General features: G+C 42.3%; 1 protein-coding gene and 1 long non-coding RNA gene across 2 annotated transcripts in view; both read right to left on the bottom strand.

Annotated features, from left to right (window-relative positions):
• The window catches only part of LOC310661329, a 128240-nt gene that overhangs the window by 27217 nt on the left and 74926 nt on the right, over nucleotides 1-26097 (bottom strand). The gene's annotated exons all lie outside the window — the stretch shown is intronic.
• Nucleotides 365-4060, bottom strand: LOC310661298 (FANCD2 opposite strand protein-like). The gene has a single exon (XM_083407164.1). The coding sequence runs from the start codon at nucleotides 3976-3978 to the stop codon at nucleotides 3448-3450; it is 531 nt and encodes a 176-aa protein (XP_083263290.1). The 5' UTR covers nucleotides 3979-4060; the 3' UTR covers nucleotides 365-3447.

Below are 26097 nucleotides of genomic sequence, written 5' to 3'. Positions count from 1 at the left end.
GATGCAAGCAAACTTTTGGGCCTTTCCCAACTTTAGCAGCGTGGAAGTTGATGCAATGTGGCTTCTTTGTAGGACCAGAAGCACAGAGTCATTGGGGAGATATTCCCAAACCCCCAGAGCAGATTTAGGTGTAGAGGTGTTCCACTGAGCAAATTGAACTCTGGTTTGCTTGCAGACAAGCACAACTGAGTATATATCATGCTGGTGCTTGCAAATGCCCTCATGGTTTATTTATTTTTAAAATTACGTTAATAGTATGCCACCCACACAAGTCAATGTGGCCTTACATGATAATAATGACTAATCAAATGAAAACTAATCTGGGCGCTGGGAAAGAAAATGCCACATAAATTTCAGACCACACTGGACCTTAAGGGTTTTTAATTTTTTTCTCTCTGAACGTCAAGTTTCACTTAAAATAAACTGCATCAGGTTAACAGGATGTAAATCCATACAATTCAGTTTGAATGTTTCAAGGTAAAGTCACATGTTTCAAAAGCTGGTTCCATTATTAGAAATAAAAGCCACCAGAAGGGCTTTCCTTTGAAATGCTGTTAAGGCAAAGGTGAATTGCTTCTAAGATGTATTAAAAATTCCTGTTTTTAATACCGCATTGAAAATCCGCTTTATCACCCCGCCTATTTGGATAAAGGCATTGGGTTTAAAAAGTTTTTATTTGTTTAGGTTCAAGGCAACAGAAGCTGTAAGAATATGCTTGTTGTAAGCTTCTTTTATCTCACATTTCACTGTTGGAGTTACTTTCTTCGCTTATGGTGAGGCATAATCTGATCTCTGTCAACTTGAACCACTTTGTAAAGTCTTTGTACTGAATATTCTTACAAAGATCTGAACTTCATGTAAGCCAATGGTTGCAGCTATTTCTGTTTTAGTGCATACAATGGTGTGTTGTTGTTTTTAAACACAGTGACTGGGCTTCATCTTCATTTGCTGATTCAGGTAAGATACCTGTGAATATCACCTGGCAGATGATAAAGATTTAGCAATTCCTTTAAAATACAGCCTGAGTCGAATTATTGATGTGTTCTTCATCTCAGCAGATAATAAATGAGGACTACCTTTTTGAATCAATGTTCCAGGTTTTATAGTTTGTATTCATCAGCTATTAGCAAATTGTACACAGGACAAGTAGCCAACAATAGCATCCCCATTTTGTTTTGAAGGTAAGCTCCTTTGCCAAATGATAAGAGAGACTTTTACTCAAGAGGAATGGTATACTTCTAATCCTTGAAATAATTTCACATTGATTTCTGCAAATTGTGTAAAGTGCAGGATGTCCGAGGCTTTAGTTTTGCTGTGGACAAACCATGGCGTTTTATCTTCTCAGTACTTCCTTGCAGGCCAGCAAAGATATTTATTGTGAATTGAAAGTGCCTTTAATTTGCAAAGCCAGCCAGCACTTTTACAACAGGCTATGTCTTCTTGCTATTGATTGAATCCTAATTTTATATGTGGTTAAGTTATTAATAGAGGAATCAATATTAGTCTGACTGGTGGTCTTTGTGACTTCAAATGTGGGCCACTGGTTTTCAGCTGTGTAAGGTGGTTCTTGTAGGTGCCATCAATGAGCTGCAAAGTTCATTGTCTCTGAATAGTCTGAACAGAAATTAAGCTCAAGAATATTTTGGTACACTGTACTATAGAACTGCTGATCCGTTTAGTAATGTTAAGATATAAGAAACAACAACCCACGCAGAGCCCAGAACCTTGAAGTGGCAACATTTATCTTAATTTCCTTCAGAACTTGGTTGGTTTTTAGTTGCTTATTGGCAAATGGAGAAATCATCGTATAGTAGATTGGGAATAAAAGTCACTTTAAAAGTCATGTCAGGAAAGAAAAGAAGAAGCACATTTAGACTTCAGCTTCTGACTTTAAATGTCTTCATCCATTTGTCTTAAACAAATAGGGATCTCACTCACCAACCACGGACAGGCAGATACTTTTTCTGAAGGTTGAATCCATAATTCCTTAATATAAACTGCACCCATCAGCTGTAAAGAGAGTGCATGGGTTTTTTAAAAAAAAATGGGCAGAGGTGACAGAGAAAATTGAATAAATTAATCAAAACAATCATTTAAATTCCATTTTGGGATGCTGCATAACAGTATTTCTGTAGATAGAAATTCTTCAGAGTTGAAGATTGTTTTCAAAAAACACCTTTTGGGGTTTTTTTTAAGGTGATTTTTGTGTATCTATGAAATTAGAGTGATCCCAATGAGTTTAGATTTCAGTGCTCAAACCACTTTAATGTGATCATTAGATGATTTGGTGACTCTGTGGCTTTGGATTTTTAAATCTTGCATTTTCAAGCTTTTTTCTGAAAACAAAGCTTTTTAGGACAGTGGTCATAAGGCTTGTGTTTCCAAGCTCTTCCACCAGGAAAAAAATAATAATTTGTGTTTATGTTCTTTAAGTCTGAACTTTGTGTAATAAACTTCCAGTTGCTGAAGTCTTCATCCATCGGTGTAAACAAATAATGATTGTTTTAAAATTTTAAAATCATAGCGCAGGAAAGTGTTTTCTATGCAGTAATTTCATCTTGATGTCAAATATAGATGTTTGATCAGGAAAGTGGTACATTTTGCTCATTGGTTGGAGAAATAAGATTTCATTTAGAGAATCTCAAAACTTCTTCCATTTGGAATCCATACATCTTCATGCTATCTGAGTTTCATTGTATTATTGCCCTTTAGTCATTGTTGGTTTATGGAGTAATTGGCTTAATTTACATTTATTTTCCAGCTTCATTCATTAATATAAGAATGTTACTTTGTTGTTGAAAATGTGCAGTCTCTTCGCTTTGCAGATGTGTGTCCTTTACCTTTTTTTTTTTTAGAAAATATTGTTGTTGTTTTTTATATAGGCCCCATCTTGTAATGCAGTTATTTTTACTGTTCATGTCGAAAACGATAGGCAGGAAGGTTTTGAAAAATTACCTTTGCATTGAATGGTTTACAAGTGTCTGTGTCTCTGAAGATTGTCTCTCATTGAAGATGCGTGCAAACTTGTTTGATCGGAATTTCAACGTTCACTCGGTCCATTTATTTATAAAAGCTTTCATTCTTTTTAATTCCCTTAACTATATTTTTTTCCCCCGTTCATGAGCCAGACGCTGCAAGGGAATAGGTTCACAGCGTAGATAAATATGATCCTTTTCTTTAGTATGTTGAATGATTAGTTTCATCTCTCTGCAAACAATCGGAGGTTTGTGTGCCAGTCTGAATCTTTTCCTTGCAGGCTTAAGCTGTTAAGTGGATGTTTCCTCTTGGTGGGCAAAAAGCAGCTTGGCGATGGAGGAGAGGAGACTTCTGTGGCACAGGTAGATGGAACTGGCGAACGAACTGATGTTGCTGAAGGAGAATGGGTGACTCTGTGGGTGGGCAGGCAAGAATCCCGTTGAGCTCTGCCCTTTCGCAGGCAGGGTTGTCCTAGCGGGAATGTTGCAACGCAAAGGCACACTTCTTGTAGGCAGCATAAAGCAGGAGGATGGCTCGCAGCATTTGACGGCACATGGCCATCGCCATGCGCACCTGTGGTTCGCGGAGCCCGTGAGGCCTGCGCTGCTGGGGGCTGATGACTTGGCAGAAGGCTGAACGCTCTGAAACCCGCAGAGAGCCGGTCCAGTGCGGAGGCTGTACCGTCACGAGGTGCCCAAAGACTGAGTCGAGCCCCGTGAGCCGCACGGCCTGGGGCTTGTGCACAGCCGTGCTGCATCCTCGCGTCTCTCCAGCCACTCCAGGGGGTTGTGGGTGCCCAGCTCCGGTCTTGGCACTGGGCTCTAGCACCAGGCTGAGTCCCTGGAAGCATAGCTGCACTTCCAGGTCGGTGGCAGTGGCTGGACTCTGCCCTCCCCGAAAGGGGTGCTTAGTGCTGCTGGGCTTGGGCACGGCACCCCGCAGCCATTGCAGGGACTCATCCAGGGGGGACCAGGGTGCCCAGAGCTGGTACCCGCTGGCCATGGTCAGCGCTGCCCAGCCGCTGCCACCCTGCTCTGCCCAGGCTCTTGTTGCATCTTTCCTCAGTCCGGTGCCCGCGGCAACCCATTATGAGCATCCTTCACTCCAGAACACCAAGACTGAGCCAGGGTTCCACAAGCTCCTCCCTTTGACTCACACAGAATGGCTCTTCCTGTAAGGACAGAATCCCTCCCTCGCCATCTGATATTAAAATAAATTTAAATGAACCGAGGCAGGGAGGATCTTCTTGGTGTCGGTACGAAAGTTATGATGGAAACAGTCTCCCCAGAGGTTCGCCAGATGCTTCCTTAGCTTTTCAGTACCTGGTGAAAAGCTTTTAAAAACTTGTAGTTATTGTTGTTTTAATAATCTGGAGTTCACAGTTCTATTATTCATGTTTCTTTGTATATCTATTTTGTTTTGTGTAATGGTTCTAGGGGTTGCTCGTGCGTAAGTTGCCGCCACTCCTGGCTAGGTTGCCTGGTTGAACCCTTTCTGTCTGGACAGCCTCAAGTTCCGTGGCTGCCTCAGTCGCTGGCAGAATCCGTCAGTGGGCGTTTCTTGAACCTCTTCCAGCATAGAAGCTGTTTGATGGCCAGTCTCCTCCCCCTTTGCCTGCGCGGAAGTCTTCTGCGCAAAGTGGGTGTGGGCAACGGAGTACTCGTGCCCTCTCCGCTGGTCTCCTGCAAAGAGTCCTGGAGCCACCTCTCCGATTCCCCCATCTGCCCCCCTTCTCCACTGGTGTTACGCTGATTTCCTTCCCCAGTGGATGGGCTACCTCTCTCCCTACTGGGACCCTCTCCGCCATCCCTCTGGAGCCTCCTCTCCGCCTCCAACTCCGATGGCAGTTCCCTGACATTTTGCTTTTTCAATAATTGCATTTCATTCTTTTTATTTTTGTGAAGCTCCCAGAGAACATATATTGGGTGGCCTTACAGATATAGTTAAAATAATAATAATAATAATAATAATAATAATAATAATAATAATAATAATAATAATTTATTTATACCCCACCCATCTGTCTGAGTTCCTCCAGCCACTTTGGGTGGCTTCCAATCGAGTGTTAAAACAATACAGCATTAAATATAAAAACTTCCCTAAACAGGGCTGCCTAAGGATGTCTTTTAAAGATAAGATAGCTGCTTATTTCCTTCACATCTGAAGGGAGGGCGTTCCACACTGTGGGCGCCACTATCGAGAAGGCCCTCTGTTAATGAGTTAAATAACAAAACTCCTCTGGACGATACTAAGTCCAAAATTATAGCTGTCTTCCCAGTTCTGTACTCCCATTTATGCAAAGCAACATCCACCAAATAAGAGACCATTCACAAAAGTGGGTTTTGACTAATCAAAGGGCAGCTTCACACATCCACCCACATCACTTGATTTCTTACCACTGGGTTAACAAAGTTTTATTACTTGCACAAACCCATTCCTTTGGAAAGACTTGTTTTTCAGAGCTCATCCACAGGTTTCAGACAAGTGTCTCACTTGTTGCTGCACTCTTGTAGGTGTGAATCGGCCAAAGAGATCAGAAGTGGTCTACAAACAGGGAAACGAATCTCACAAGTTTTTCCTTCCAAGTGAAATCCATTAAAGAGTTTCCTTAATTCAGCCCATTTTGATTTTAATTTCATATTCATCTGTACACTGCAGTTTTCCATCCACACAAAAATCAACTGAAGAATCGCTAAGACAAGGTGTCCTCCAATATGTTGGACTACAGTTTCCATAACCCCCTGCCACCCCCCACCTTGGCTACGCCCATGGTATGGCGGCTTCCTATGCCCCTACTTCTTACATCCAGGGTGGATAAAACCTATGGCGGGGTTTGTTTCCATGCTATGCCAATATTTAATTCTCATCTCTGTTCAAGAGATGTACTCTGGCCCCAGTCTGTATAGTCTGACAGTTGGAGTTTGTCTGGCAAAGTTTGCTTCTTTGGTGAACTTTACCGACACTTAAGAGGAAAATGTGTTAGGCATAAATACACTTCTAAGAAGTTGGCACAGTTTCAGATGAGACAAATGACACAGACGCCCTAAAGTGTTTAATTTTTCATTTGCAGTTTGTAATAAATGGTGCTTATCCCTTTGGAAGGAAATTAGCCCATAACAGTTCTTTGGAAATATATCCATAGGAGTCACTTGGCATTTGAAGTTCAGCTTCTAATAAGAAGTGGTTTGGCTACTGTTCATAAAGATGTTTCTCTGTAAGCTTGCACTTCACCTCAACTCCAAAATCCCTCTCATTAATTTTGTAGCTTTGTTTTATATGAAAAGGAAGTGTTGCCTTAACAGCGCAATCAGCCCTTCTACTCATATATTTTTAAAATTAATTTGATATTGGGAAATAGTAATAGCAAAGTAGATTAGAACAACCTCAGATATGCAGATGACCCAACTTTGATGGCCAAAAGTGAGGAGGAATTAAAGAACATCTTAATGAGGGTGAAAGAAGAGAGCGCAAAATATGGTCTGAAGCTCAACATCAAAAAAACGAAGATCATGGCCACTGGTCCCATCACCTGCTGGCAAATAGAAGGGGAAGAAATGGAGGCAGTGTGAGATTTTACTTTCTTGGGCTCCATGATCACTGCAGATGGTGACAGCAGTCACAAAATTAAAAGACGCCTGCTTCTTGGGAGAAAAGCAATGACAAACCCTGACAGCGTCTTAAAAAGTAGAGACATCACCTTGCCAACAAAGGTCCGTATAGCTATGGTTTTCCCAGTAGTGATGTATGGAAGTGAGAGCTGGACCATAAAGAAGGCTGATCGCCGAAGAATTGATGCTTTTTAATTATAGTGCTGGAGGAGACTCTTGAGAGTCCCATGGACTGCAAGAAGATCAAACCTATCCATTCTTAAGGAAATCAGCCCTGAGTGCTCACTGGAAGGACAGATCCTGAAGTCGAGGCTCCAGTACTTTGGCCACCTCATGAGAAGAGAAGACTCCCTGGAAAAGACCCTGATGTTGGGAAAGATGGAGGGTACAAGGAGAAAGGGACGACAGAGGACGAGATGGTTGGTCAGTGTTCTCGAAGCTACTGACATGAGTTTGACCAAACTGTGGGAGGCAGTGGAAGACAGGAGTGTCTGGCATGCTGTGGTCCATGAGGTCATGAAGAGTCGGACACGACTAAACGACTAAACAACAACAACAAACTAGACCAACTAGGTTTAGTGTCTAGGTTTGGCTTCATTTTGTTAAATTATGGACTGATGTCTGTGATGGTGGCTCCTGCTTGATGACCTAGCGGCTTGAGATTCTAGATCTCATAGTAGAGCGGGGTGCCCCTTTTGTAATTGCTCAGTCCCCAAATAATGATCAATAAGCTATTTATTTAAAATTGTGCCTAATGCAAAAAGAAAGATCTATAGCCTCCAAGGTGGGATACCTCTAAAGAGGGACCCCCACCCACCCAATCTGGACAGATTTGAGAGAAATAACCCCTCCCATCTTCACCCACATCTCTTATTGCATTTCTGCTTCCCCCAAATATGTGGAAGTTGCCACTTATGCTATATATGGCAATACAAAATTATGTGATGCCAGAACTGGCCAGCCATCACCATAGCATCCATGTCTCTACCCTGGCACAAACATGTAACTTGTCACTTGTTATCACGATCATGGTGCCAGATGAGATTTTAAAATAAAGGACGTTTAACATTTCAATCTAAGGTTCCAGCCACACAGTGTTCCAGTCTAAGACTGCAAGCTGACTGATGTCCCAGTGTACTTCCCTGTACCAACTGCCCTTTGGCAGACATGACCCTTGGCATTTTGAGCTGGCTGAAAGGTGTTTCTAAAGGCAACAAATCCTGTGAGTGAAGATGAGTGGCTGGAAAGTAGGAAAGGAGCAGGCAAAGGGTTAAGCAGAGTCCAGGCTATAAGGGTTCAGGGGTCCTCTAGCTGCTGGACTACATCTCACATAATCTCTTGTTGTTGTTGTTGTTGTTTAGTCGTGTCCGACTCTTTGTGACCCCATGGACCAGAGCACGCCAGGCACTTCTGTCTTCCACTGTCTCCTGCAGTTTGGTCAGACTCATGTTTGTAGCTTAGAGAACACTGTCCAACCATCTCTTCCTCTGTCGTCCCCTTCTCCTTGTGCCCTCCATCTTTCCCAACATCAGGGTCTTTTCCAGGGAGTCTTATCTTCTCATGAGGTGGCCAAAGTATTGGAGCCTCAGCTTCACGATCTGTCCTTCCAGTGAGCACTCAGGGCTGATTTCCTTCAGAATGGAGAGGTTTGATCTTCTTGCAGTCCATGGGACTCTCAAGAGTCTCCTCCAGCACCATAATTCAAAAGCATCAATTCTTTGGCGATCAGCCTTCTTTATGGTCCAGCTCTCACTTCCATACATCCCTACTGGGAAAACCATGGCTTTAACTATACGGACCTTTGTTGGCAGGGTGATGTCTCTGCTTTTTAAGATGCTGTCTAGGTTTGCCATCGCCTTTCTCCCAAGGAGCAGGCGTCTTTTAATTTCGTGACTGCTGTCACCATCTGCAGTGATCCACATAATCTCTTACCATTGGCCATATTGGCTATGACTCATGGGAGCTGCAGTTCAACAATATCAAAGGACCTGCCCTGGAACCTTAAGGTGAAGGGTGGGTAATGAATATCAGCAACACCACCACCATTTGGAGGGCCATAGGTTGCCCATTCTGGCTTCCTGTCCGTTCCAGGCCCATATCCCCAAATGAGTGTACCCAAGAGGTGTCAAGGCACACTTCAGCTTCATTTGGCCCAAACACTTAGTGAGAAAAGAAGACTCTTATAGAGAAAGCTCTCTGTACATATTGATAATAAACCTGATATGCAATGGGGGTTGAATAATTTCAATTGCTACTGTATATACATTTCCCAAGGTCCAGTAGGAGATTATGCATAATAGCCAGAGAATGTACAAAATGCAGTCAAGATGCACACAATCTCCAAGACCTATTGAAATCCATGCATATTGACTGGAGAATGTACAAGATATTGTCGAGATAGGCACATTCCTGAATGCCTGTTGAAGAGATTGTGCCCTTGGAAATGTGCAGAATCCCATGGGCACAACCATGATAGATCTTCAGGGGCAGGAAAAATCGAGTCCTAGACATTTGAGAAAAGAATCATGGAGGGCTTAAGAGAAGGTTCAGAAATCTGCCTCTTTAAATTAATGCAGTGTTGATCTCTTGATGCTGAATTCTGCCCCATAGCAAAGTAGTTCAGTTTCTGGCTTAACAAAAATGCATTCCCTTTAGCTAGAGCTGAAATGTTTTTATCCGTAGATTATTAACTCCACAGTTTTGAGAGAAGTGCAACCTCTGCCTTTCAGTATTTTATCAAAGCTTTTAGGGAAGAAAAACTAATCTATGTCCTTATCATTTAAACGTTTCCAAGCACAACAGCGAACAGCTTCTTATTTGATTCCTGGTGAGATGTGTTTGCTTTCTATCTTTTCAAATTGAACACAGCTGGGGGAAAATATACTTTTCTGATTTATCTTGGATATAATATTCTTTTGGGGTACTAACCTGGGCTGGATTGTCTCCTTCTTATTTAAATTACATTGCAGTGGCTGTCTTCAAACAAGAATGCAGTATTGCTACTATTCCTAAAATATATATGGAAATATTTGCTGGGGGAGTTATGCAGCAAAGAGAGCATTAATAAGCAGATATAGCTGGTCTGTCAATAAAGGGCGGTGGGGGACTTATATTAGGCCAGATGGACCGGATTGGATCCAAATGTCACCTGATTCTGTTAGTCTGAAAACCACAGCATCGCTCTACAGCATTGCAGTGGTGATGGTGCAGCAGAGATCAAGCCAGCAAACTGTCTAAGTACATCCTTCTCTCACAGGGTAATTGAGAGAGAGAAAGAGGTGTAAGCTATCATGTACACTACCATGAGTTTCTTGGAGGAAAGGTGGTATGGAAATGAATAAAAGAAAGAAACAAGTAATTGTTGTAGTATTGTTGGTGAAGGGCCCATGGAATAAATGGACAAATTGCCCATGTTATGTCAAAGAGCAAGCCAGCAGTAAATCAAACCATTCAAATATGGAGATAACTCTTAATTAGCAAAAATACAATCTTCAGAGACTTGGCTGAGTGTCAGCAAAAAACCTCATCCCCGGTAGGTCTAGCCCCATGAATTAGTTGCTGTCTCTGTCTCATCCTCTCTATGGCTTTTCCCAAGCAATCGGAGACTACACCTGCATGAAACCTGCCTCTGCTTTGCCCCTTTCACCCCTCTTCTGGCTCTGGGAGACAAGGGGAGTTGAGCTTCTCACAACAGGAGGGAGAGACACCTATGATTCTTCACCAGCCAGACTCATCTCTGCCATAGCTGTCAACTTACAGATTTGAAAATAAGGGACCAGCAGCCCCGAAAATAAGGAATCAGCAGCCAAAATAAGGGATTTCCTTTTTTTCCACCATGTGCCCCCGCTCCAGACAGACCTTTTCCCCAGCAAGGGTGAGTGGGCTGTCAATGACGTATCCATCCGATTCCGAGCACAGGTATGTTCAACTTCTGAGCACCTCCAAGCCAAAGGCAGAAAGCCCAGCCAGCAGCCAAACGAAGCCTCAAGCGGTGGTTCCCACAGCGCAGCAACCCAGCAAAGGGGATGCAGCAAGGAAAACCACCGTCACCTCTCCGCTGGGAAGCGCTGAGCAAAGGCGAGTCCCCGGGCAACGCAGCCGATTTGATCGGCACAAGGCATGCAAGCTCCACCCCCCCAGTCGTCCTTAGACTCCTTATTAGGTGAGCAGCGCAGCCAAGCAACACAGTTGGAGCCTCCCTCCTCCCTGGCCGGCAGGGAGGGAGGGAGAGGAGCTGCTTCCTTTGAAACCCAGGAAATTTACAGGATACCATCAATCTGGGACAGCAGCGGGAAACGGCGCTGGGATAAGGGAGTTTCCCGCCAAATAAGGGACGGTTGACAGCTATGATCTCTGCCTCTTGGCCTCCCTCATCTCCTATTCTGATTCTGAACTTCTCTCTGCCATAGCACCTTCCTGCTCACTAAGCTTTGTTACCTTTTCAGCTTCCAACACCCCCCCCCACTCTTATCACAAGGAAAGTGATCAAGGAAGGCAAATCTGAAGAGATGAGTGGGTGAACTAACCCAAGGGCAAATGACACAAAGAGCTGTGCAGACAAAGGTAAGGCCTTTGAAAGTGATGTGAAATGCATTAGGAAGCTGGAGAGGTGAAAGCAAGAAATAAAAGGCATTGTTCTGACTCTGATATTCTAAACAGATTGAAGCCGGGTAGGGGAGAAATAATGTAGATGTTCTATTGAGGAAATGAATAGAGAAATCAAGGGGAGATATGAATGGATACTGAGACATTGGGACACGGTTCCTTCCACTGTCAATTGTAGGAACAAAGTTCAAGGAGTGGACCCTGTCTGAGTTTGGGAAATGCAATTTTAATTTTGTAATGGACTGTGAAAATTGTGGCTTGTGGGGGGTGGGGAAGAAAACGTCTCTTAAGCTCTGAATCTTGAAATGTGGTTCTCCGGTCAACTAATGTGTACAGAAATGCAGGTACACGGTTAAGGTGCACATAAAACTACTTATATTTGTGAAAATGACACACACAAATGCACTGTATTGGGGAAAATAGGGGGAAAAAATGTATATTGGGGAAAACAGCATACAAAAATATGCATATTGGAAGAAATCTGTAGTAAAATGTTGGTGCATTTTCATGAGGGTGTTTAAAAAAAAATCACAAACTGTTGTGGAAATGTGGAGAAGTAAACTTGAAATTGGAAAAATGAAAAAAAGAGGTAAAAGAAACTGGAATTGACCATTGATCTCATCTTAACTGTGAGGTGTTTCCTGACTCTTGACTTGTACTAGACTACAACCTTAATGGGCTATTAATAAAATAATAATAATCTTCCAGACGTCAAGCAAAAGAAATTAACAAACTTATTGCCAGAAAACAGACCAACTTTTTAAAAGAAAGTCACTTGACAGCGCAACTCCAGTAATATTTCTTTTTGGGGCGAAGTCCCACTGAGTTTTAAGAACTATCCAGGATTGGGATAAAGACATAGAATGAAACAATACAGCATTTTCTGCTAGTCTCAGCTGATGAAGTCTTAGTGCCGAGGCCCTACTTTTAAGATGTCAGTAGCTGATTTTGATGGCTGACAATGTTCTTGTTTGTGTCTTTCAGTAATGATACCTCACTTCCACCCTGCATGGGGTCCAGGGCTCATGACAGTTCTGACAGAGAAAAAGATACAGTCACATACCTGCCATAATTTGGCAATTATATACAGCCTGAGGGCTTCTGCAATTTTTACTGACATGGAAGCCTAATTATGCCTTTCTCTCACTTAAAAAAACAAAGAAAGTAGCCAACACATTTTGCATCTTCTGAAATATTAATTGTACATGGAAAGCTTTATTCACAGAAGTATTGGATGGCATTTCAAATCACATACCAGTCTGCTGTCAAGTTATATATCACATTGAAGTTTCTCATAGAAAAGTTACCCTCCACACACAAAAATCCTTATCTCTTTCTGGGTACATTGTACTGTCCATGGCTTAATCGGCCTTGTGTTGCTATAGACAAGTCCTAAGCCTTTTTGCAGTTAGAGAACCTTTTCCAAATTGACTTACCGGCCAGACAAGGGGATTCCTGTGCTTTGCAAAGGATTCTGGGAATGCTCAGTTCACATGGAAATGGGTTTGTTCTTGTGAAGTTGATAAATCGGTGTGTGAGCTGTGCCACCTTAGATGGTGTTAAGTTGTGGGCGAACATATCAGACGACCCAGCGATTCTTCCAAAGCAGCTCTTTATTTGTAAGCTGGAACAGAACTGAACTGAGGAGCTCAGTCAGCCTGCTTATATAGAGCTCCAGAACAAAGTAACTGTTGCAACTTTCTAAAACTGTCCAATCACTGAACGTCACTTTCGATCCTTCATTTGCATACAAACTATCCAATCACTGAACGTCACTTTCGATCCTTCATTTGCATAACTATCTACAGTATCCCCCTGCTGGCCCAGGGTGAGAACTTCAGTACATAACAGATGGCATGTTTGAATTTGGAGAAACAAACATTTGGAGAAACAAACATCTATCCAGCTGTAAGCTTTACTAAATGGGGTGCAAATTTGAACCTAGATAAAAAAAACAAAAATCCAGTCTTTCCTAGCAGTTGGCAGGCAGATGAACCCCACCTCTGATAGCCTCCTCTTACTGAATTTGTCTAATCGGTTTTAAAAGCAGCGAAAGAGGCTGTCACCACATCTTGTGAACGCATCAGCCTTCTCTGAGAGGAAAGGAAAGCTTTTTCTCCCTTCATTTCAGATTCAGCATATTTTCAGTTATTAATTCAATGAACAATGTTAGGCAATGAAAATAAATTGTTGTGTGCCTGGAAACCCTAGCAATTGTTTTTATGTTTCTGAAATCTCTCCACAGCATGTGTCTGTGAGAGAATGAAGAGCATCTCTCTTATCATATTGTGCTTTAAATTTTGAAGTTCTCCTCCTGTTCAACTCCCTTGCATGGTTTATTAAACTAAGACTTGTTGGTGGGGTGGGTGCTGCCCTAGTTTGGATACAAGACCAGTGCATGTATGAGCCTCAGGCGGCAGAATCCACAGGAGCAGCAGATCACAATATAGATCTTTATCCCCCTCCCCCTGTCCCTGACGTGGATCTTCACTCACCCCTTCTTCCCTGGCAGGGAGAGAGGTGCCATTTTGTGGTTTGCCTCAGCTGCTAAAATTTTTGGGCCAGCCCTGTTTGGATAAATCTTATAATGTTGAATCTGCTGCACTCTGTGAGGGTGAAGAAACACGAAGCAATGTGGAAGCACTTATGCATACCTGTCAACATTTCCCTTTTTTAAAGGGAAATTCCCTTATTCCGAATAGGATTCCTCACAAGAAAAGAAGGAAGTTGACAGCTATGCACTTACTTATCATGTTGGGGATCACTTGCCACATAAATAACTTTGTTGTTGTTGTTGTTGTTTAGCCGTTTAGTCATTTAGTCGTGTCTGACTCTTCATGACCCCATGGACCAGAGCACGCCAGGCACTCCTGTTTTCCACTGCCTCCCATAGTTTGATCAGACTCGTGCTGGTAGCTTCAAGAACACTGTCCAACCATCTCGTCCTCTGCCGTCCCCTTCTCTTTGTGCCCTCCATCTTTCCCAACATCAGGGTCTTTTCCAGGGAGTCTTCTCTTCTCATGAGGTGGCCAAAGTCTTGGAGCCTCAGCTTCAGGATCTGTCCTTCCAGTAAAGCACTCAGGGCTGATTTCCTTCAGAATGGATAGGTTTAATCTTCTTGCAGTCCATGGGACTCTTAAAGGTAAAGGTAAAGGTAAAGGTACCCCTGCCCGTACGGGCCAGTCGTGTCCGACTCTAGGGTTGTGCGCCCATCTCACTTAAGAGGCCGGGGGGCCAGCGCTGTCCGGAGACACTTCCGGGTCATGTGGCCAGCGTGACAAAGCTGCTCTGGCGAGCCAGCACCAGCGCAACACACGGAAACGCCGTTTACCTTCCCGCTATAAAGTGGTACCTATTTATCTACTTGCACTTATGGGTGCTTTCGAACTGCTGGGTGGGCAGGAGCTGGGACCGAACAACGGGAGCTCACCCCGCCGCGGGGATTCGAACCGCCGACCATGCGATCGGCAAGCCCTAGGCACTGAGGTTTTACCCACAGCTACACCCGCGTCCCTTATGGGACTCTTAAGTCAGCATAAATCTATTTGTGCACTTAAGAAGCCTCTTGACTGAGTTGCAAGACTGCTGCAATGCTCTGCAGCATATGGTTGACCCCCAGACTGTCAGCATTTTGTGGGAGGAATTCAGGAAATTAAAGTGGTTCAAACACTCTGCCACCCAAGCACAAAAAATCCATTCTTTTAAAACACTTTTTGCAGCAAGGAAAGTGATGGAGAAAGGCGTGGAGAAAGTGTGGTGTGAACAAAAGGTTAATGGGAGATGTATAAACACCCCACAAGCAAATCAGATTGCATGCTGCTTGTGGCATAAGTTCCCTGTCAACAAATGGGAGCACATGCTCAGTAAAGACCGAACATAGTCTAATCCCCACTTACGCCTTGCGCAAGCAGATCAGGATGAATGCTCAATCAAAACAGGACATCTGGAGGAGCCCTCAATCTATGTAGAACAACCTGTACATGTGCGCCAAATCGCCAGCCACAAATTTATTGGACTGAAGCTTCTTTATCAGCCTGTTGTACTTAGAGCAGGAGCATCGTCCCATCTGCTTAGGAGAGGACTGTGAGGTCAAATACACAAATGAATGATTCTGAGTGGAGTTGTTTTTCCACTCCTGGCCCCACTTCTGAAGAACACTTTACAGTCTGCTTTAACTGTTCTGGACCATTTCTTTCCCCTTAGAGAAAGAGCCTATATTTCTCCCTCTCCCTCCCCCCTCTTTCTTTCTTTCTTTCTTTCTTTCTTTCTTTCTTTCTTTCTTTCCATGCTAAAATAAGTTGTGGCGTCACAAGCACTCCCATTTTGCCGTGTCAGTTTTCAAGGGACCTTTGGCAGTAAGGATGCTCAGATTGATACCACTTCAACATTTGGTGTGTATTATTTATGGGGTAGATCCAAACTAAGTTAGTTGCAGTGAGTTCCCATTGAAATCAGGAGCCTCTAGTTACATCATGACTAGCTTGTCCCATTGTTCACTTAATTTAGTCCGGCTCCCATTATATCAACCGTATTCTTAAGATCTCCTAGCACAATTCCATTACCTCTTAACTTTTAACCATTGGCAAGATTGGCAGCAGCAGCCATAAGTTCTATGCTTATGTCATTCTCCTGCTAATTGTGCTGTTTAAAATGTGCATTTTATATTTGACTCCCTTTAGTAATATTTTCTTTTGAAATGTCTTAAGGTAATTTTTTTTAGGTTAACTTTGCTGCATTAAATGTGAATGTAGTTGTCCTCCTTTTGGAATGTTTTATTTTGAAATCTCAAAGATAACATTTTAGTTTCCTGTTAATTATGTTGCTTTGAATGCATACAGTATTTTGGACTTTCATCAGTAGTGTTTTATTCTGGATTTTTTATTTGATTTGATGCTTTAATGTGTTGTAAACTGCTTTGAAAATGTTTTTTCCTGAAAAACATAAAGTGGTTTAAAAATAAAATGAAGGATAATAATTTTTCAAAGAAACATTAATATGCGAAAAAGGCACTACAATGGAAAATCTTATTCATTCCTAACAGGGAGAAAAAAGAAAATGTTTTTGCATGCAGCATTACAAAAATAAGTTTTGGCAAATTATATTCCATGGAGAAAATAACAGCTTGATTAAAAACACGACCAAAGGCATAGAAAACAAATTAATGAGCATGCTAGTGGCTTGTAGAGAAGAGCCAAATAAAAAATGGGCATTGTTTTTGTAATTATATAAAACCAGGTTGACTATTTTTTAATGAATAATTGTTCGTGTCTACATAAAGAAATCCATGAAGATGTGGAAAGATTGCGTGTCAAGGTTTGTTTTTAGGATGGGGGATCTCTGTTGACGGTTACCCTCTGGAAGAAATAAAGTTAAACTGGAACATTTTTCTGGAATCTGGAACAGCCAGATGGACATGTGACACTCATTTTGTGCTGTCAGGAATTAGCTTCTTACATTTTTCCTGAACTTACCGAAGGCGCTGCACCAACAAGTCATGCTGCTGACATCTGTATGTTCAATTGACTGCACATGGGAGCTTCTGTGTGATTGGGAGCCCCAAGTAATTTTGGTTCTTGCTGGAGTTGGAGTAAAAGTTTGATGCAGTTTGTATTTAAAGGGGAACCTGCCTAATTAACACTATCCAAAACAATACGTAAACTGAAACACAACCATCCTATGAAATTCACTTAGCCGTGTGAACTTTGCAGCGCAGCTCTCCAGCATATGCTAGGGAAAGGCATGCATAATAATGCTTATATTATTGAAAATAACATGAAAGGGGGAATTTTGTTACAGAAAATTGCTCTGCAAAAACATAATTCAAAATGTTGGTGCTGACCTTTAAAGCCCTAAACGGCCTCGGTCCAGTATATCTGAAGGAGCATCTCCACCCCCATCGTTCTGCCTGGACACTGAGGTCCAGCGCTGAGGGCCTTCTGGCGGTTCCCTCACTGCAAGAGGCCAAGTTACAGGGAACCAGGCAGAGGGCCTTCTCGGTAGTGGCACCCGCCCTGTGGAATGCCCTCCCATCAGATGTCAAAGCAATAAACAACTACCTGACATTCAGAAGACATCTGAAGGCAGCCCTGTTCAGGGAAGTTTTTAATATGTGACATTTTAGTGTATTTTTCATCTTTGTTGGAAGCCGCCCAGAGTGGCTGGGGAGACCCAGCCAGATGGGCGGAGTACAAATAATAAATTATTATTATTATTATTATTATTATTATTATTATTATTATTATTATTATTATTATACATATTGGGCAAAATTGCATACAAGGGTGTGTATATTAGGAGAGGCTTAGAGAAATAAAATGCTGATGAAATTTTTTCATGAGGATTAAAAATAAGAATAATAAACTGGTATGGAAATGTGGAGAACTGAATTTAAGGCTGGAAAAAGAGAAAAGAAAATGGATGGATTTGCTCATTACATGCAGCCCAAAGACCAAGAGTGGGGCACCTTGTATGTCCCAGATGTTGGTGAACTATAACTCCTATCATCCCTCACGACAGGCCATGCTTTCTGTGAACAGGAACCCCTTTAAGACATTTGGCCGAATCTCATTGGTATGGCCAGAGGTGGTGGTCTCCTTTCATTTAATATTGATTTCAATATATGTACAGTGGTACCTCGGGTTACATACGCTTCAGGTTAAATACACTTCAGGTTACAGACTCCACTTACCCAGAAATAGTACCTCGGGATAAGAACTTTGCTTCAGGATGAGAACAGAAATCGTGCGGTGGCGGCGCAGCGGCAGCAGGAGGCCCCATTAGCTAAAGTGGTACCTCAGGTTAAGAACAGTTTCAGGTTAAGAACGGACCTCCAGAACGAATTAAGTACTTAATCCGAGGTACCACTATATATCTCACTGTTCTCCCGAGATGAGATTCACCACAGCTTTAAAAACACCGTGTTGAAAATACAGAATGATAAAAACAAACAAGTCGAGGAAACAAGCATACGAAAGATAAAGAAATGAAATTTGGATGTGTTTTTAAATGTCTTAGTCTTTTCTTTTTTCTTTTTTCTTGTTGTTTTGCTGTACCGTTTTTTCTTTCTATTTTTGATGTATTGTTAGTTAAATTTTTTATTGTTTTTTCTTTTCTTTTCTTTCTTTTTTCTGTTTGTAACTATTAAATATTTAATAAATATTATTTAAAAAACAAACAAAAAACAAACTTGCTTAAAGCCACAATCAAAATGCATCGCACCTATCTGAAACCAGCAATTAAAATATAATTTGTCTTGTCAGCAGCCCAGTGGCCAGCACTGTCTGCAGCTTAGTCTTCAAAGGCCTGTCTGAACGGTAAAGACACAGTGTGCCATGGAAAGATAACAAAGAGGGAGCCAGGCGAATCTCTCTTGGGAGGGAATTCCACAATCACAGAAGAGGCTCTGTGTCATGCTTCTGATGTTGAGAGGAGGTGTTCACCCAAGAGTACCGTCTGATTGGTTGATTATGTTTCCCTCCTGGAGCCTGATTGGGCTGCTGCTGCAGGCCAATCCGGTTGTTGTATTCTAGGATCTTATCTGCCTATTGTTCTAGGATCCAAGCTTAGTACAAAAGGGCTAGTATAGGGAGACCTGATCTTTCAGGTAGCCTTAGCTGAAGCCATCATGGGTTTTGTAGGTCATAATCAGCACAATTTTGCCCAGAATTGAACGGGAAACCAGGAAGCTGTTTTAACAAGAGAGTAACCAGTCAGCAGTCCAGCTGCAGCATTCTGGATCTTTTTTTTTTTAATAATATTTTTTGAATATTTTATAGTTATAAAAAGAAAGACAATAAAGAAAAACAATACATAGATTCAACAAACAATACATGAACAATAAAAAGAATACAATACAACAATACAACATAAGAAAAACAAAAACATTTAAACACACATCCAAATTTTATATCTATATCTTTCATTTGCTTATTTCCTCGACTTCCTCGCACCTCCCTTTTTTGTATTCTAGTTCAAATTAGCTGGTTCAACAAATCCTTTCCCTCTTCTTCATTTTTTGTTCTATAATTTATCCTAATACAATTTAACTTTAAATTTTCCACTTTAGCACATTAACAATTAATATTCATATAATTCTTAATAACACTTCTGCTAAAACCTTATAACTTCATTCCAATATTCTGCAGCATTCTGGATCAGTGGCCTCAAGGAACATGTGGAAAGTCTGTAAGAGGCTGCTAAGAATAGAGATGGAGCTAAGGTTGTGGCCTGAGGCAAGCATGCCTGGATTTGGTCGGTGGTGGCATGGGGGTCATATGTATGCAGCCTTGAATTCAATGGTGGAAGGAATACAGGACATAGATAAATAAATGAAAAATAGCTAAATAAATAAAGGCAGGTAAAAAAAGGACCCCTGGATGGTTAAGTCCAGTCGAAGGCGACTCTCGGGTTGCGGCGCTCATCTTGCTTTCAGGCCAAGGGAGCCAGTGTTTGTCCACAGACAGCTTTCCGGGTCACGTGGCCAGCATGACTAAACCACTTCTGGCACAACGGAACACCGTGACAGAAGCCATTGTGCATGGAAATGCCGTTTACCTTCCCATCGCAGTGGTACCTATTTATCTACTTGCACTGGTGTGCTTTCGAACTGCCCGGTTGACAGGAACTGGGACAGAGCAACAGGAGCTCACCCCGTCGCGGGGTTTTGAACCGCCGACCTTCTGATCAGCAAGCCCAAGAGGCTCAGTGGTTTAGACCACAGCGCCACCCATGTCCCCTCCTAGCTAAATAAATACTTCAGATGGACGATGGGACTACATGAAAGGGAAAAGAAAGCTCCATTTTAGTTTTGGTGACTGTGATGGGAAGCCCATTTAGTCTGAGTGTCAAATATATGTTTGGTTTGTATTAACAGCACTCGTGTTGTTAATGTGTGCAATCTCCTTGGCAGGCTGAGGCCTGCACACAGCAGACAAGGCCCTTCTTACAGAGCTTAGGTCACCCCATGGAGTCATTCAAAGGATGCGGGCAAAGGGAGCGCTTGAGCCTCACCAAGGAGGCGGCAGGTGCAATCAATTTTCTCCCAATTGGGACCAAATAATTGGAGGAAAGAGTCTGCGATACCAAAAAATCCTCATCTATTAGAAGAGAGCTGGGGAGGCAGGCAGAGGGAGCCTACAGAGCCGACTGCATCTGTTCTATCATATATAGCTGCTGCTTTTGTAACTCCAAATGCCTGACAACTGTGCTTGAAATGGATATAATTGGGGGAGGGAAAAAAGCCTTTCCTTCTATTTGAGGCTTAGAAATGCTCAGAGGGAAAGGAGGTTTACGAGAGACAAATTAACTGCAGTATTAGGACCAAAGTAGCACATTTTATAGGTTTATTTGAAAAATCCATATAAGCTATTCATTTCAAGCCTGTTTTATAGCGAGTAAATTGTTCTGAAAGCTCCAGGAGCAGATGGGTTGAGTTCCAGCATTGGAAATGAGCTGTCAAAGGAAATGAGGGAGCCAAAAGTTCCACAGAAGTAGTAGCAAAAATACCTTGTCTCTTGAGAACATCTCCCTAAAGCCAAATATAATATAGGAAGAAGGAGTTGGAAACTGCAAGATCCCAAGTTTCTCTAATAATGCTAGTACAAACCCAGGGCTTTTGAAGGAGATAGCGTTCTTAAAGAGTGATATACTTTGGTGATCTAATTAATATGATGTAATGCAGGGAACGGCCTTTGATTAAAGGCAGACCCTGTGCTTTGCAAACTGAAGGTGTCGGGTTCAGTTCCCAGCATTTCCAGGTAGAACCTCTGTCTGGAATCTTCGAGAGTTGTTGGCAGTCAGAAAATACGGAGCTAGCTGGACCAATAGTCTGATCTCCATAAAAGGAGCTTCCCTGGTTGCAGGTTAAATGGACTTCCTGGCTCATAGTCCAGTCTCTCAGACACTACACTACAGCTCTTGGTATAGAGCAGGTTTAAATGTTTTGCCAAAAGTGCTTTGTGAAATGCTCCCTTAAGTAATAAACCGTTTGGTGAATTTCATGCACTTATGAACAAAAACCCGTCCCCACCATCAGCCATCTCTTTGCTGCACATTTAATATTTTGCACTGTCATGGCTTTTATTTAGGGCTGCTATACATCTGGAATTTCCAGGACATATCCAGGATTCGTCCCCCAGAAATAGCATCCAGGCTGCCAAATATCTAAAGGACCTACTACTCCCTTCCCATCGAAGAACGTTTATGCTCGCGAGACTAAATGCCTTCCCCTCTGCAGTGACCACAGGTAGATTCTCACATACCCCATATCAAGCCCATCTGTGTGCCTGCAAACAAGGAGTATCTGATTCAAGGGACCACATGCTCTTGGAATGAATGAATCTGAGACCTTCTGCACACTAAGTATGTGCTCTTCCTGTAGCTACAGACCTTCCCAGACTTATCTAGGATAACAGAAAACACAGTATATGCAATAAAATTGAATCGTGCCTATGGCACTGGCACTCATATTACAGATGAACAAATATAAAACTTAGTCTCATCTTATACTTCTCAAATGTTGACGTGTCTTCTTTATGATCTCATTAGCCCAGAGTAAATTATCCCATTTTTTACTCTATAAGATGCACCCGACCATAAGACACACCTAGTTTTAGAGGAGGAGAACAAGAAGAAAATATTCTCTCCCTCTCTGCGCAGCACCTCTCTAGCGAAGCGAAGTCAGAACAGCAAGAGGGATCACTGCACAGCGAAAGCAGCGATCCCTCTTGCTGTTCTGGCTTCTGGGATAGCTGCGCAGCCTGCATTCGCTCCCTAAGACGCACACACACATTTCCCCTTACTTTTTAGGAGGGAAAAAGTGAGTCTTATAGAGCAAAAAATACGGTACTAGAGATTTCCTCTGTGAAAATCATGTGACTGTGTACATCTTATCTGTCGATTTCTGCATCCCAGCAGTATCTGAACTCTTATTGATTCAACTCTCTCACCGGTGAAAAGAGTGTTTTCCCCGATTTTGTGCCACGTATAATCTCACAGCAAGTAGCCAATTAATGACAATCTCTTTGTAACTGTGGCAGTGTTTAATTTTTTATGGTTAACCTAATCCAATGCAAAGCCAGGATTAAGCTCCATAACAATATAAATGGAAGTTAGATGCTCCTTCCCCTAGTTTCCTTCTGCCTTTGCAGTGGTAGTGCACCAATTCTAACGTTCAACTCTTTTCCAGTTTGACTCATCAAACAGCTTTTGCCAAGAAGCCAGAATCTCACCGGGTACATGTTGAAGAACTGTTTGCAATAAAAGTAGTATATGCAGTAACAGTCATTTGCACTGTCAGCCTGCCTGAGCTGCCTGCCAAGAACATATCCTCCTGTCCATATAATAACTTCATAAATAGGAGTATAGTTCAGTTTATTTAATGTCCTAGTGTTGGGGTGACAGTACATTCCACTTGGTGATTTATCTAGCTATTTAAGTAGATGCATAGTTTTAAGGCTCTTTTTTAAACATCCTCAGGTGCTACCATCTAGTATTTTATCAGCACTGACTCTGTGCCACATATGGCTACTCCATTCATTACAGAAGGGAGCAACATCAAAAGCTTTTTTCACGCAGAAAACTGCTTGATCCAGAAAAAGGACCATTGTTCATCACTGCTTTAAAAAGCAGCTTCTTCTGACCTACATTACTGGCAAAGAGAAACTAAAGTAAGGGCTATTTCAGATCATGAAGCTGACTACCGGCTGTGACCCAGATATGGAAACAGAGGGCAAAGGTCCACTCAGTGAAGGTGAATGTTGGAAGATACAGAACATGCAGAAGAGAGGACTTCTTCGCCAGTGGTTTTAAAAAAGGATCAGGCAAATCCATTGAGGATAACGCTATCACAGGTACTAAGCCGTGATACCTGTGTTGTCGCTCTATTGCCTCTGAACAACAATTGCTAGGGGGAGTGATAGTGTTGCACCCAGGTCCTACCTGAGATCTTCCCATAGGCTCTTGGCTCTCTGCCAGACTAGATGGATGTTTGGTGTGATCCAGTAGGGCTCTTACATTCTGAATGTGATATATAGAGGAATCACAGAAGTGAGTCAATTATGACTTTGGGCCTATCTATAGGGCCTGTCAGGGACTCAGGTGGCGCTGTGGGTTAAGCGACAGAGCCTAGGACTTGCCGATCAGAAGGTCGGCGGTTCGAATCCCCGTGACGGGGTGAGCTCCCGTTGCTCGGTCCCTGCTCCTGCCAACCTAGCAGTTTGAAAGCAAGTCAAAGTGGAAGTAGATAAATAGGTACCACTCCGGCGGGAAGGTAAACAGCGTTTCCGTGCGCTGCTCTGGTTCGCCATAAGCGGCTTAGTCATGCTGGCCACATGACCCGGAAGCTGTACGCCGGCTCCCTCGGCCAATAAAGCGAGATGAGCGCCACAACCCCAGAGTCGGTCACGACTGGACCTAATGGTCAGGGGTCCCTTTACCTTTATAGGGCCTGTCACTCATTCCCCTCTGAATGTAAAGACATGGAGAAGGGAGTGAGAGAGATTGGAGGGTGCACGAATCCGCATGAACCTCAACCATTCAGGCTTCACCGTTGCATAGAGTGCCTACACTCCGGCAGCTGTTGCCTCTCTGCAGACATCCTACTGTATCTGTGAACATGGAGACAGTATCGGTGAGTATAATATCACTTCACATATGTAAGGGGATGAGTGTGAACCTTTCCCAGCATTGACTAAGGATGAAACTCCATTCACTTCATCTGCTCTCTTGTCCTCTCCAAAGACCCATTCAGAAGGCTTCCTACGTGCCCAGATTGGTCTTGGGAACTTGGAAAACACTTGCTTTTTTTTGCCAACAGATGCTTTAGGTTATGCATGGACTTGAAGAGTACAATAAATCAGGCTTTAAAGCTGCAAAAGGCATTAATCTAGACTCCCTTTGGGAGTGCTGTAAGATGAATAATGTTTTCTGAAGGACTGTTCATAGGCAATCAAAGAAATGAAGAAATTTTGTTTGGGGGGAAAAGAGGCAACTATTTAGCTGAGCACTCCACTCAAGACCAAATGTCCTATCACATCCTACAAATGGCATCCCTGTATTGTTCACGCCAGCTAATGCAGGTGTTGGGTTTAGATTAGGGATGGTAGAGAAATTCCATTCAGTTTGTATTTCAAGGCAAACCTACGTAATTCATCCATTCTACAGCCTGCTTCTTGGGAGAAAAGCAATGACAAACCTAGACAGCATCTTAAAAAGCAGAGACATCACGTTGCCAACAAAGGTCCGTATAGTTAAAGCTATGGTTTTCCCAGTAGGGATGTATGGAAGTGAGAGCTGGACCATAAAGAAGGCTGATCGCCGAAGAATTGATGCTTTTGAATTATGGTGCTGGAGGAGACTCTTGAGAGTCCCATGGACTGCAAGAAGATCAAACCTATCCATTCTTAAGGAAATCAGCCCTGAGTGCTCACTGGAAGGACAAATCATGAAGCTTAGACTCCAATACTTTGGCCACCTCATGAGAAGAGAAGACTCCCTGGAAAAGACCCTGATGTTGGGAAAGATGGAGGGCACAAGGAGAAGGGGACGACAGAGGATGAGATGGTTGGACAGTGTTCTCGAAGCTACCAGCATGAGTTTGACCAAGCTGCGGGAGGCAGTGGAAGACAGAAGTACCTGGTGTGCTCTGGTCCATGGGGTCACGAAGAGTCGGACACGACTAAATGACTAAACAACAACAACAGCAGCAGCAGCAGCAGTATGCACACAGCAGCCCAGCCATCCTTTCAAAGTCAAATTCCTCTGAATTTTGCAATGCAGTTCTCCAGCCAGGTATCATGTACAAAAATGCATATAATCAGGGTAAAGTGCGAATCAAAGTGTGCAAATATATGTGTGAAAATAATATACAAAAATGTGTTACATGAAAGAAATTTGTTTTGCAAACTCATCTATGTTAAGCACATGAAAATGTCTGTATTGGGAGAAATTTGCACTTACATGCTGATAAATTTTTGTGGGCGAGACAGCTTAAAAATAGTAAATTGTGGATTGATGTGAGAATATGGTGAAGACATATGGAAATGCAATTATGTTAAGATATTAAGATTAAGTTGAACCAAAGATATGCCAGAGGGAAAGAATTTACTGTCAGAATATAAGATCTAGAATACAGAGTGGGAAGGTCTGGGGAAGTCGCAGACCTAAGCTAATGTTAAAAAATGCAAAGACACAATAATTGTTTTTAATTTTTTTTTTTTTGTACACTGTATTTTATATTGTTTGTATGTATTATTTTTATTTTTTTGTTTTGTATTTGTTGGTTTGTATTGTCTGTTTATTGGTTGTGAAAATAAAAAATATTATATATATAAAAAAGAGAGAATATGGTGAAATGGAGAAACTGGGAGAACCAGAAACTGATTCTGACTACCCCTACTTCGGAGAATGATTTGAAAGCCATATATTTCAAGTTTTATTATTGTTGGTAGCCAATGGCTGTTGCAATATAAACATGAAATACATACAGGCCATGATCATGAAAGCCATATAAAGTGAATGTTGCAGTGGTAAACCTAAGCTTTCAATTTCATGCACTGCTAACATGATGATAATGTTGGCAATAGCTTGTGAAACTTAAAAAGTTTTGGGGTGACTATATTTATATCTGTTTTCGATTTATTTAGGAAGTTATTGGGTTTCTCTCAGCAGTGAAAGGAATGCCCCTCCCTTGTATTATCAAAAAGGAGGTGGGAGCTTTTCCCCCAAAGAAATCAAATCTCTTAGAAGCATTTCCATTGTTCAGACCAAGCTCCTTTGTGACATTTGACTAATACAGTTTCACTGACCTAAATAGAAAGATTATCTGCAGAAATGCACGATGGAGGGAATTAGATTTAAGGAAGTAACGATGGCAATTTGCTACCTGACTGTTGAAATTTCTCTGCCAAAG

The sequence above is a fragment of the Podarcis tiliguerta genome (assembly GCF_965153285.1).
Source record: "Podarcis tiliguerta genome assembly, chromosome: 12".
Taxonomy (NCBI): Eukaryota; Metazoa; Chordata; class Lepidosauria; order Squamata; family Lacertidae; genus Podarcis; species Podarcis tiliguerta.
Note: the sequence above shows the minus strand (reverse complement) of the source record. Positions and strands in the feature narration are given on the sequence as shown.

What these genes read in the sequence shown, in the direction of transcription:
- LOC310661298 (XM_083407164.1), bottom strand. Translation starts at nt 3,978, where the DNA reads ATGGCCAGCGGGTACCAGCTCTGGGCACCCTGGTCCCCCCTGGATGAG.